Raw genomic sequence first — 13,666 nt, 5'->3', positions numbered from 1 at the left:
ACCGTTTCTTTTAAGTATATATGTGTGTACATGCGCATGTGTGTACCCGTGGCTGCGACCGCTAGCTGACCCCCTCCAAACAATTAACAACAAAATAAAAACTAAAAATAAATAAACCCCGAATCATAGTCCCACCCCCGCCTCCAAACATAAGGGAACACCCAACAGCTGAAGACATACTTACCAAGAAATCACCTCTCGAATTTTAAAGTACCCCACCTCCTCCCACCCCCACATATTCCCCTTCCCCTCATGTATCCCTATGCCCTCAGCAACACCAGAAATGAACTTCCCAGACCCTCCCTCACAAGTTCCTTAAACCCCAAAACTAAAACATTATCGACATACCAAACGCCCCCCACCTTCCCTCCTTGTTCCCTTCCTCTCTTCCTCTTCTGACCTCATTCACTCTTCCACTCTTTCATCCCAAAATAGGGAACATTTCTGTAAAAGTCTGAGGATGCTACAGACGGCCAAAAAAACGGCCGTGTAGCTTAACAGAAAGATACGGTAATAAAAAAAATAAAACGCATATTAGCTCTACAACAGCATTGAGCACTTTCTTCGGTTTTTATTAATTACCATCTCCACTATATATATATATATATATATATATATATATATATATATATATATATATATATATATCATAAAGGTCCAATGTTGCTTTCATTACAAAATTGTTTTATTAAAATTATATTTTCTTATGCAGACTTTTCAATAAATGTTTTTACAATTATATTTTGATAAATTTTTATGCAATAAATTTTTTGGATTGCAAATATTTTTGTGTCAAAACAATCTTGTTTGTTATTTATTTGACCAAGAAGAAATTGGAATTATCGCCCCCTAACAATGGTGCTCGCCCAAATACTGCAAAAGTGCCTTCTGTTTGTTGGATAATGGGGGAATTATTGATTTTCCTTTATTCACTATACTATTATAAATTTTCCAGAAATCGCGAGTTTCTATCTTCTGTGATTCTATACATTTCCACATTATTTCAGCATGTCTTCTTTTGTCTGTGATTATTACTCTCTTATAATGATTTCTAGCATCTATAAATTTTTGCCTGTTTATATTTGACTTGTGATGTACGAGCTGGCAGAGCACATGCTGCTTTTGTGCAATGGCAGCTGCACAATCTGTAGTGAACCATGGGAGTGAGTGAAGCTTGCTATAATACTTCCGTGCGGGGACATGTGCTTCAATGCCCACTTTGCACCATTCGGTTGTCTCATTTGCCCACTGTTTAGTAGGGAGAGAAAAGATGTTGGTCCATGGGATGTCTCTGATATGTTCTCTGATGTCTTCGCAGTCAGCCCTGTTGTAATACCTTGTCGTTTTGAGCAGATATTCCTCACTTTGGGGTTGGGATTTGGCTGCAATGTCTACTGATACCACTAGGTGGTCTGCATTTCCAAGTGGACTGTGGACATTGGTTACACAATCCTCAGGTACTGTGGTAAGGAATTGGGCTATAAATGAAGCTTACTGCTGGTGATTATCTGAGAGGTGGGTTAGCAACATGACTGTGTGTGAGGGAATGGGCTATAGAGAAGCTATAAGTAGAATGTCCAACTGCATCTGTATAATCTGAGAAAACAAGCCAATTCTTATAATGGACATTAACGTCACCAAATACATGTATTTGGAAATTAGTATCTAAGGAAATTGCTGCATGTATATATCAGAGGCGTGACCGATTAGGATACAGTTCTGACATGAGTGAGAATGGTTGAGAACATATAAGTAACACAGTGATGAAAGGTTAGTCGAAAACACATAAAGACTGGGTCATCTGATTCTAGACGTTGCTCTCAAGTTAAGGGGAGGGTACTTTTAATATAGACTTCAAGCCCGTGCATATATCTGTCATGTTAAAGTAGTTAGAGGGGATTAAGGAGGGAAAGTTTGTTTCACTTAATGCTAAGATAGATTACTTCTAAGCCCATGGATATTTGTGAACGCGAGCCTCAAGGGAGGAGGTGAATTGGTTTTGTTTGGGTGGTTGTCCAGTTTAATCGTGGTATTTGTTGGGGTTGTCATTACATTTCATTATGTTTTGTTTAATTTCAAATTGGGGAAAGAGAGTTGGGTAACTTGAGCCAGTTTTGACACCAAGTATACACACACAACAGGTCCATTAGCCAGGTCCTTCCTAGAAAGTTGTGGCCTCGTGAAAGCCAACCAGTGATAGCATCAGGGTCCCTTTTCCATGCACGACATGACACTACAACTATCCTGATATTATACACCTGATGATAGAGCAGCCGCTCTAAGCACTACTAAAGAGTTAAGGCTCTTGTACTGTTAGTCGGAAACAGCAGCCAGACAAACTGTCAATCAGGTACCCTCAGCCTCCAAGACAAGACCAGCCCAGACCAGCCAAGTGAGCACACCTGGCATGCAAGCAAACCTAATTTGCTCAGTTTGTGAGAAAAAGAAAGAAGTTGGGGATAGGGGGACAGCATTCATCGTCCTAGTCATGAAACAAAGCCAAGTACAGGGTGGCTCCTGAGGGTCCTTGTTATTGCACCTCTGCACCTGACTAATAGATAAAGAACGAGTGTGAAACTCTGCAATAGGCGAAGCCTATCCACTTCTTAAGCAATTTAAGTTTGTAAACCGGAGAATTTGTTTGAGTCACTAACTCTAGGAAGGTTGTCGACCAAGACTGAGGAGGCCTTCTTTCTCCAGTTTTAATATCAGAGTTTTCTTTCTCCTAGATGGATTATCTGAGAAGTTCTATGGGTCCATCACTCTGAGAGTGGGTAACTATGCACCTGGTTTCTACACCAGGTATTTCTACACCCCGGCATGGATGAGAATATTAAGTATCATACTTAAGAAAATTTTGCTCTATTCTAAAAAAAAAAACAACTTAAAATCAGAGATAGAATTCCACTCCAGCATTAAGAAGCTGTATATGTTATTAAGTATGATGAGAAAACTAAGCTGCTTAAGTAATTAATTTGTTTTATAATAAGTAAGTAAAATATTAATAATTGACAATAATAAGTACCTGGAATGTAAGATATACAAAGCAAAGAAATAAAAAGAAATGGGTTGAGATTTACATAGGTTACATGCAACACGGAATAGATAGATGCATTTAACTTGTTTGTTCATTCAAAGGGGCTCCTTAGCAACCAGCGTCTCCGACTGGAATGAATTTTGGGATGTCAAGATTTCTAATCTATTATCAGAGTAGTAATAAAAAAAAAGGCGAGGTGGGGGCTTAATGGCCATGTGCGTTCTTTTCAAGGGTCGGCTGGTGATTTTCTTTACTAATCTGAAGGATAAGTTTCGACTTCTTTTCTAATGCTATTTCAAAACTTACAAACTCGTTTTTCGAAGTTAATAAATGCTAGCAAACAGTTACACATTTTCTCTGACTCAAGAGACAGAAATCTGGAAACAAAGAGTTATAAGTGAATAGTAGCAAGGAATACAGAAGAACTAAATTGAAATAAGAAAATAAAATTTTTAATATTTACTGTTCAAAAGTTTAGTTTGAAGTAGGAATAATAGTGCGTTTTTTTTTTGTTTTTTTTTTTTTGTCCCTGCATCTGGGTCCTAAAGTTAAGTAGAGACCATTGGTTTGCCTTGAAATTCAATATTAAAAATGTTAACTTTCGCTATTATAGTGTTGCATCACCATTTTTTTCATAAAATTGTAAATATCTTTTTGTTGTGAAGGAACATAACTGGCTATACACCGGTTACAAACTGTATATATATATTGGACTGTTTGGCAGACAGCGGCAGACAGCGGCAGACAAGCAGTCGCAGTAAGACGGATAGTCTTACGTGTTGATTATCAGACTTTCTTCCCCATACTTGTTACTATGTACTTCTATTTACCTTAGGCGAGCAGCCTTACGTTTCTGTATTATAAATAAACCCCATTACACATACCACTCGGTGTAACTCACGTTTGTCTTTATTTCCTAAGTATTTAGGAATATAACAATGGCGACGAAAGGATGTTCTTTCTCTTAACAGAGATAAATTACCGTACCAAGGACTGTGTACAATGCAAGGATTTTTTGTTTTACGAAAAAAACAAACTACACAAGGATTTTTGACCACGTGCGTCAATGAATTTAAAAATTTTTCCTACCTAAAGTAGCGAAAAGTACGGATTTTTCTTCGTAAAGAACTCACAAGAAATTATAGAAACATGTTCAAGGTAAAGTGGAATTTATATTTATTTTGACAAGTAAAAAAAAAAAAAAAAAAAAAAATGGTCGCAAGTGAATTCGAAACTACACTAAAGGATTACGAGTTTCGAAAGAAAAAATATAAATACAACGACTATTGTACCATTTTATGCCACGTGGGAACGGCAGCCATATATTTTTTTTTTTTTTGGAAAATTAATTGTTTGTTATTGCCTTTATATAAATAATTGGAACTATTTGTCGTGGGAAGTAAGAAATATTTTGTGTATGAACTTACGTTGTTGAAAAAAAAAAAAAAAAAAAAAGAATTATTTTACAAAGCCTGTTGAATTACTATGGATGAACTTTGTTGAAACGTGTTGTGTCTGCATATTGCTACTAATTTACGATATACGTAAATTTACGATTTTTCTTTGGAATTATTGTGTAGAATTCGAAAAGACATTTTTGTACTAGAAGCTAACATGGAACAATTAGCAGAGTTAACTAAGGCTCTAGCCCTTAGCATCCAGGAACAGACAAAAATGACTCAACAATTTTTAGCGCAACAACAACAACAACAACAAATTCAACAACAACAGCTACAGCAACAGCTGCAACAACAACAAGAAAGAACACAAAAAACTTTAGAGGCACAACAAGAACAAACAAACATACTACAACGACAAATGTCGACACAGCAAAAGAATTTAGAAAAGCTAATTCTAACGTCGACCGGGAAGAAGACTAATTTTTCTGCCGAGGGTATTTCAAATTCACTAACGGAATTTCGTTACTCCCCGGATACTGGTGTTACTTTCCCTGCATACTACAGAAGATACGAAACAATTTTTACGAAAAGATGTTTAGACTGGACCGATGAGGAAAAAGTTACCCTGCTACTACAAAAACTGGGTACTGATGAAAACACCAAGTATGCAAATCTAATTCTACCAAAAAAACCGGAGGAGGTTTCGTTCGAGGAAACAATTAGTACCTTGTCGAAAATATTTGATAAAAGGGATAGCCTATTTCACTCTAGATACAAATGTTTGAACATTCAGAAGGCAGAAGCTGAAGACTATTTAGAATATGCTTGCACTGTGAACTGTTTATGCGAATCATTTAAATTGAATGAAATTTCCGCAGACCAATTTAAATGTTTAATCTTTGTACAAGGTCTCACAGCACCAAGGGACAAAGATATACGTTCACGGATCCTAACAATTATGGAGGCGGATCCTAACATAACATTGCAAAAAGTCACTGAAGAGTGTCAACGTCTGATTAACATAAAGAAAGACAACACTCGCATTGAAGAGAAAAATATTTTTAAGGTGCAGCAAGTAAAAAGGCAAGGGACCACAAGAAAGTCCAGGTTCCAAGAACACAGGATCCTTAAAGGATACAAAGACCCAAAGCTAAAGTGTAAATGTTGTGGTAGTTTAAGACACAACAATAAGACCTGCTGGTTTAGGAACAAAATATGTTATGAATGTGGTCTCAGACGTCACAAGGGAACATACTGTGCCCAGAAGAAAAGACAAGGGACCGATAATGTAAATACGCTTCGCATGAATAAAGAAAAAAGCTGCGAAAGACGGAAATATGTTGATGTTCGGATAAATGGACATCTGGTTACATTGCTTCTGGATAGCGGTGCAGATATTAGTATTATAAATGAAGATATATGGAAAAGGATAGATCGACCTGAATTAACGAAAACCAGAAAGACGGCGAGAAGTGTGTGCGGCAAAAGATTAGAGTTCAAGGGAGAATTAAAATGCAAAGTGACATTCGCTAACCAGACTCATAAATCCAAAGTGTACGTCGTACCAGGAAAGAATACATGCCTGTTTGGGGTAGATTGGATTGTCCTGTTTAATTTATGGGAGAAACCCATAAATTCGTTTTGTAACGTTTTAACTGCAGAAAAAGCAAACCAAAGGGAAGACTTCCTGAAGGATTTGAAAACTGAATTTCCCAATGTTTTTGCCGAAGGACTAGGACTCTGTATTAAGACAGAGGCAAAATTTGAATTAAAGAAAAATGCCACTCCAGTATTCAAACCTAAAAGGAATGTGCCTTTTTCAGCGATGGACGCAATCGAAAAAGAGTTGGATAGACTTCAACAACTGGAAGTCATTGAAAAAGTTAACCACACAGATTGGGCAAGTCCAACCGTGTATGTAAAGAAAAAAAATAACAGAATAAGGGTCTGTGGAGATTTTTCAACGGGTTTAAATGACTGTCTATTGGACCATAATTATCCCCTTCCGTCCGCAGAAGATCTGTTCTCTAAGCTTAACGGAGGAAAAATTTTTTCTAAGATAGACCTCTCAGATGCTTACTTGCAAATTAAGATCAGCGATGAATGCTCCAAATACTTAGGCATAAATACTCATAAGGGCATTTTTAAGCTAAAGAGGCTTCCTTTTGGATTAAAGGTTGCTCCTGCTATTTTCCAGCAAATTATGGACACGATGCTGGCAGGGTTGGAATTTTCAATGGCCTACCTTGACGATATCCTAATTAAAAGTGAAAATTTGCAAGATCATAAGAAGCATGTAAAAGAAGTATTCAAAAGAATACAGGAATTTGGTTTTAAATTGAGCCCAGAAAAATGCGATTTTTTTATGAAAAAAATTAAATATCTAGGTCAAATAATCGACAAAGAGGGTCGAAGACCGGATCCACAAAGGACTGAAGCAATTGAAAAGATGCCTGCTCCAGATTCAGTGACAAAATTAAAATCGTTTTTGGGATTAGTTCAATACTATGCAATTTACATCCCTAACATACATAATTTAAGAGCTCCTCTTAACGAGTTACTGAAAAAGGGTGTTAAATGGAACTGGAATAAGGAATGTGAATCTGCTTTCCAAAATATCAAAAGATGTCTACTGTCAGACTTAGCATTGGCACATTTCAATCCAGAAAAGGAACTAATACTAGCAACGGACGCCAGTGATTACGGTGTTGGCGCTGTATTACTTCACAAGTATGAGGATGGTAGGACAAAAGCTATCGCCCATGCTTCAAGAACGTTGGTTGCAGCGGAGAAAAATTACAGCCAAATTGAAAAAGAGGCGCTGTCGATAATATTTGGAATTACAAAGTACAATCGATTTCTCCATGGACGATCTTTTATTTTGCAAACCGACCATAAACCCCTACTTACCATATTTGGATCAAAGAAAGGCATTCCCACACATACTGCGAATCGATTACAGCGATGGGCTGTAACCCTCTTAAACTATCAGTTTAAGATGGAACATGTATCCTCAAAAAAGTTAGGACACGCAGATGCATTATCACGGTTGATCCCTAAAAGAAGCGAAAGTTTCGAAGAAACGGTAATTGCTGCGCTTAAAGACGAAAGTGAATGTACAAGTTCAATGTGTAATATGATACGTGAACTTCCGGTAACTTTCGAAAAAATAAAAAAAGAGGCAGTAAATGACATTTTCATTAAGAAAATGAAAAATCAATTGGGATGGATAAAAAAAAATAAAAAGGTAGATCAAACAACGCCTTTTTCCATCTGTGAAGATGTGCTCATGTATGGTGAGAGGATCGTAATTCCACTAACGTTACAGAGGAAAATTCTGAAGGAATTTCATACAGGTCATCCGGGCATTTCGAGAATGAAATCCCTTATGAGAGGATATGTGTACTGGCCTGGTATGGACAAGGAAGTTGAAAAATGTGTCAAGACATGCAGAGGATGTCAATTAGCAGCTCGAGATCCTCCAGTAAAAACGACGCCATGGCCAAAGACGGACCTACCCTGGTCACGTCTGCATATTGATTATGCGGGACCTATAAATGGTTATTTTTACTTGATTATTGTAGATTCTTTTTCAAAATGGCCAGAAATATTTAAGTTTAGACATCCAACAGCAAAAAACACTGTGAGTGCGCTTAATGAAATTTTTAGCCGTTTTGGAGTGCCAAAAACCTTAGTGAGCGATAATGGAACAGCATTTACTGCTCATGAATTCAAAGAATTCTGTGACTCACTAAATATTCTACATATGACAACACCTGTGTACCATCCACGATCGAATGGGTTGGCCGAAAAATTTGTAGATACGTTTAAAAGGGCACTTAAGAAAAATCTTACTACGGACACAGACGAACAATGTATTCAAACATTTTTAGCAATTTACAGGGTGACACCAAATCCTAATAATAATGTCAATTCTTCCCCGGCTGAGCTAATGTTTGCAAGAAAGATAAGATCTGTCTTCGATAGGCTGCTACCAGAGAAAAAGAAAGTTTTCAAAAAAGAAAACCTTAATACCAAGTGCTTCTCCCCAGGTGAAAATGTATATTTCAAAAATTTTCAAAATGGACGAAATCAGTGGGTTGAAGGTATTATCAAAAAAAGGATTGGGAGCATGGTCTATACCATCCAAGGATTAAGTTTTGTCTGCAAAAGACACAGAAATCAAATACGTCCCAGACTGTCTCCAAATGTGGAAGAGACACCAATGGAAACATTGTGCGATATTTTTGATATACCAAAACCAGCGTGTGTACCGCAAACAATGAATATTTCGCCTGAACCGACCATACGGGCTGGACAGAAACCTTTACCCCGGGTAACGCTGACCAGAAGGAAAAGCGCAAGAAAGAGAAAAGTTACCAGGAGATTAAGCCCTGACCCTAAAAGGAAGAGGTATTTAAGCTAAAATCAGGAAGATTTCAGCTTCAGGGGGAGGTGTTGTGAAGGAACATAACTGGCTATACACCGGTTACAAACTGTATATATATATTGGACTGTTTGGCAGACAGTGGCAGACAGCGGCAGACAAGCAGTCGCAGTAAGACGGATAGTCTTACGTGTTGATTATCAGACTTTCTTCCCCATACTTGTTACTATGTACTTCTATTTACCTTAGGCGAGCAGCCTTACGTTTCTGTATTATAAATAAACCCCATTACACATACCACTCGGTGTAACTCACGTTTGTCTTTATTTCCTAAGTATTTAGGAATATAACACTTTTGTAAATAAAATTAGTTTTAAACCACTGGGAGTATTTTGCATCTGATAATCCATAAGGTAAATGTGGTATTGTGGTGACTGCAGAATGGAATTTGATGGACAAATGGTGAAAGAATGAAAAAACAATGCATGTATGAATATGTCTAGGTTAAGAGTAGGATAAACAAAGAATGACACGCGCCCCCCTCCTTGACATAATTTTTGATGACCTTGTGCCTAATTCACAAATAAAATTAACATTGTTTACGAATAGATGATTTAACATTACCCTTGTGAAGAAACAAGTCAACAGGCACCTTTTCAACCTTCAAAGTATTGTATCTATTCTGTTCTTGGTCAGAAGAGAAGAAATCCTTCTCGACTGTACTCTTTATGTCTAACTTTGACTCTCAAGCTAGGATCAATAGGTAGTATCTGTTGGGTCTGAAAAGGCCATCTTCCTTGATGTGATGAACATATGCAGAAGCACACAAGAATTGTGTACCAGTGTATGAGTCGGGCCTACCTGCGGCGCAAAATGAACCCAAGACCTTTCAATTACAAATTAAATGTCTACCAATGAGCTACATCCATCCTACTCACAGTATACATTGAGTTTTGCCCAACAGCTATAAAAAACAAGCTGAGAAGTCATTCAGGAGCAGTTAAAAAAGATTGCTCTGTGTTACTGTTCATGTCAAGTCAATTGGACGGTATTGTTCAGGATTGTGTCATGTAAATCAACAGTGTTGTTCGAGATTGTGGCATGTCAATTCAATGGTATTGTTTGGGATCATGTTGTGTCAATCGATGGTGTTGTTCAGGATCGTGTCGTTCGGGACCATGTTCTGCTGAATCGTCGGAGGTGTTCAGGATTGTGTGGACGAACTTATTCAAGACCGTGCTGCCATGTGTAATATAAATATATATATATATTTATATTTCTTTCTTTTTTTTTTTTTTTACATCCTCTCTTCCCACGTGAACCAACACTTAATATTGCCTTTTAATTTTGGAAAGATTTTTGCACCCTCATTGTTTGTTTCTTTTTGTTCATTCCAAACAATGTGATTAAATGATTTAATTTAATGATTTAATTTGTGACAAACCTGTTCTCTCCTGCAGACAGAAGGCGTCAAAAAAAAAAAAAAAGAAAATGAAAAATAAAGAAATGGTTACATTTTATGTTTGCTCAATATGCAAATGAGATACTTCCGGTTGGCTATAAAAGAGGAGCCTGATTTTTTAGAAGGGTTGGTTTTTGGACTAGATTTGACTGAAGTGGCGAGTTGTGTCAGCTGTGCCTCATGTTTTACTGTTGGGAGGTTCTTGAGAGTAGGACACAGAGTGTTGGATGTGTAGTATTGTTCCCTCTTGATATTTTTTTAAAACCACAAACAAGCATATTTTCATTAAAGCATAAGAGACTACTGTTATAGAGGCCAGATTTGATAGATAGCAACTACCTATAAAGTCATGGGGATGTAAAAAAAAAACAAAAAAACATCAACTTTTTGCTATTAGGGAGGTGACTATGGCTAAGTTGTTAAAGACCTGAATTAACAACCTGGGCTTTCCAAGTTGAATCCAATTTGTTTCAGTGAAACATTTTCACTTAGGATGTTGGCAACCTTCACTTGTTCCTTCCTGTAAGTACCTGATGCCTTTCTAGAAAGAAATCTAATTAGTACAGGGTGGAATGATAAATTTGTCACCCTAAAGAAAACAACACTACAGCTTTATTTTAAAACTTTTACTGAAAAACTCAATTCAGGTAACTTGATTATATAGTTGAGCTGACATCTATTCAATGTAGCTATGCTGTTAATGACGATGAAAGACCTACCATTAATGATGCTGAGAACTCAAGAAGACTCATGAGTAAACGTAGCTGACGCCATATCAACCTTTAATCTAAAGGGGATGTGCTTATCATTTTATTGGGTTTAATACCTTATCTGTGAGCCCACTGTTCAAACTCCTTGGCTTAATATCACAGGCAACATGAATGGGAATAAATACATTGAAGACATTGCCAAGTCTGCTGCAAAGTAGGTGGTCTCTTTCTCTCTCTCTCTCTCTCTCTCTCTACTATGCTAGAAAATTACTCACACCTGAGAGTATCTTATATCTCTACAAAACCACCATTTGCCCATGCCTGGCATATTGTTGGCACATTTGGTCTGGTGCATCTATAACGTTATAGACGGCGTTCTCATTTCATTCTTCCTCTCGTCTGTCAACCCTGACGAAGTGCCAAACAAATAAAAGACTTTGAACTCACTTTTTTTGAGAGACACTTTTATTTCCTGTCCGTGCTTTCCATTTTATATAACAAATTTTTTTACAGAGCTGTCACTGACTAGTGGGAATTCATTGTCGTCTGCTGTCTTTTTCTGCTGTTCATGACGTCATGTCTTTCCCACTCCACTCTCTCTGTCTTACTACTGCTGCTGCTATATCTGCATGACGTCACCAGTCCTGCTACCTCCTACTGCTCCTCTCTCTATTTCACTGCAGGACTGTTGCCTACACGACGTCGCCGTATATTATGGTACACATCTACCACTAGTCTCTCACTTTTAGACAGGGAGATGGTTGCTGTGTCCAGGACATAACAGCCCTTCCAAAAACGTTCCCACAGTGCACTCAAATCAAGTCACACATCCCAGCAGACGATAGCTTCACAATATTCAGGTTTTTATAGTTTTAAACTTCTTTCTGCCAGCATTGATAAGAGAGATAAAGAGTTGACCGATTAGAATTTTTTTCTTTCTTCCGCTCTGTTCTGATTATTTTATTTATTGATAAGGGTTGCGTATAAAAGTTTCAGGAAAGAATGACAAGCAACATATGTTGGGTTATTAGTCGTGATGATAAAATTGTTTTTTTTGTCCGTGTTGTCATGCGGATTTGTCAAAGCTGTGCCCCTACCATTAAAGGTATGTATTTTCAAGGTTAATACTTAATTAAATCTCACAGTTTTATAATACGTAGAAATACTTAAATAGTCACCTCAAAAGAGAAATCAGTTAAAGCCCCTACCAATAAAGGTATTTTTTTTAATGAGTTATCGCTTATCAAGACTAAAAGCCTCTTGAGGATAAGGGTTAATAAATTTTATAATACTGGGTGTCCAAAAAGTAACCATCTATTTTGAAATATAAATTAGTATTAAAATAGATCAGGGGTCTCCAAACTATGACCCATGGGACACATCCGGCCTGCCAAAATCTTTAATCCAGCCCACAGGATTCTTATAGAAAACGGAAAAATATTTTTAAAAAATTTTAAGGAAATGTGTGAAAATAGTGTGGTAGTTTTTCTTTTCGTTCAGAAAATACTTAAAAGAGTGAGGCTTTAAGAGCAGGGTTTTCCAAACTTCAAAACACCATGGAGCCCTTGAGCAGAGCAAAGGTTTTTCATGGGAGCACTAACAAGATAATTTCTAAGATAAATATGAAAAACATTTTCAAATATTAACACTAACTAATTATAATGTTTACAACTATTTTTTTTCGTTTTTGAGTAATAAAAAATTGTTGCATTTTTGTTAATTTATTTTGTATTTTCTTTTTCATGAACCATCCTGAAACTCTTTGCACCTGTAATTATGTATCATATCTCTTTCCAATAAAAAATAATTAATAATTAAATGTCTGCAGCCATTTTCCATATAAAGCACTTGGTCCTTTTTAATAAAGAGCTTCTGGAGTCCCTCAGCATCACTCATTGAACCCCATGGCCCCGTGGAGCCCACTTTGGGAAAGCCTGCTTTAGACAATCAATTGGCAAACCTGAATGAACTTTCCCCCATTGGACATGAATGAGCTTTCCTCCTTGTTGTAAAAATAATTCCTTTTCTTGTGTTCTTATTTTTTCTTTAGATTTCTTTGGATATATATATATATATATATATATATATATATATATATATATATATATATATATATATATATATATATTACTTTATTTTACTTAAAGAACAATTATCTACAGACACACATTTTGTTGTACCACAATTCATCAGTATAGCTAACTGTACTAGGGCCTGAACCTAGGGCTATGCTAATTAGCCATGGTACTGTAAAACATGTGTCTGTAGATAATTGTTATGTATATGCATGCATATACATATATATTTCATTATTTTTTGAGAGAAGTACATAATTTTATTACTGCAAGTATGATGTAAAAACAGTTTTTTAAAAGAGAAAGAAAAGATAAAAACCAGCCAACCGGTTTCACCCTCACTCAACAGAACTGAATCATAAGGTTTTAAAAAGAGAGAAGAAATAGTTTATATTTAATAAATAAAAAGCATCTGGTTATATATACTATGGGAGGTGGAGGTGTCAGACATTTCAAATTCCAATATTAAGCAAATTGTTTAATTTTACTTTTGTTATTTCTGTAATTTATGGAAAAAAGGATCCTGGACGATGCTGTATCACCCTGCAAATATAATATGTAAAAATATATTGTTACTTTAATATTTTTTATTATT

The 13,666-nt window shown here is 36.4% G+C and overlaps 1 protein-coding gene across 2 annotated transcripts in view; it reads left to right on the top strand.

Annotated features, from left to right (window-relative positions):
* LOC145268642 (hatching enzyme 1.2-like) overlaps positions 1-13,666 on the top strand; it is a 75,045-nt gene that overhangs the window by 2,880 nt on the left and 58,499 nt on the right. The window contains exon 1 of one of the 2 annotated variants that reach the window (XM_080124120.1): positions 12,001-12,101. The exons of the other annotated variant lie outside the window; for it this stretch is intronic. Coding sequence (XP_079980246.1) covers positions 12,033-12,101 — 69 coding nt within the window. The 5' untranslated portion in view covers positions 12,001-12,032. Of the gene's footprint in view, positions 1-12,000; positions 12,102-13,666 lie in introns of those variants that run through there. 2 annotated transcript variants of the gene reach the window in all.

Source organism: Euprymna scolopes, chromosome 44 (genome assembly GCF_053919585.1).
Source record: "Euprymna scolopes isolate OS-2025 chromosome 44, ASM5391958v1, whole genome shotgun sequence".
Taxonomy (NCBI): Eukaryota; Metazoa; Mollusca; class Cephalopoda; order Sepiida; family Sepiolidae; genus Euprymna; species Euprymna scolopes.
This window is presented reverse-complemented; position numbering and strand designations above follow the sequence as displayed.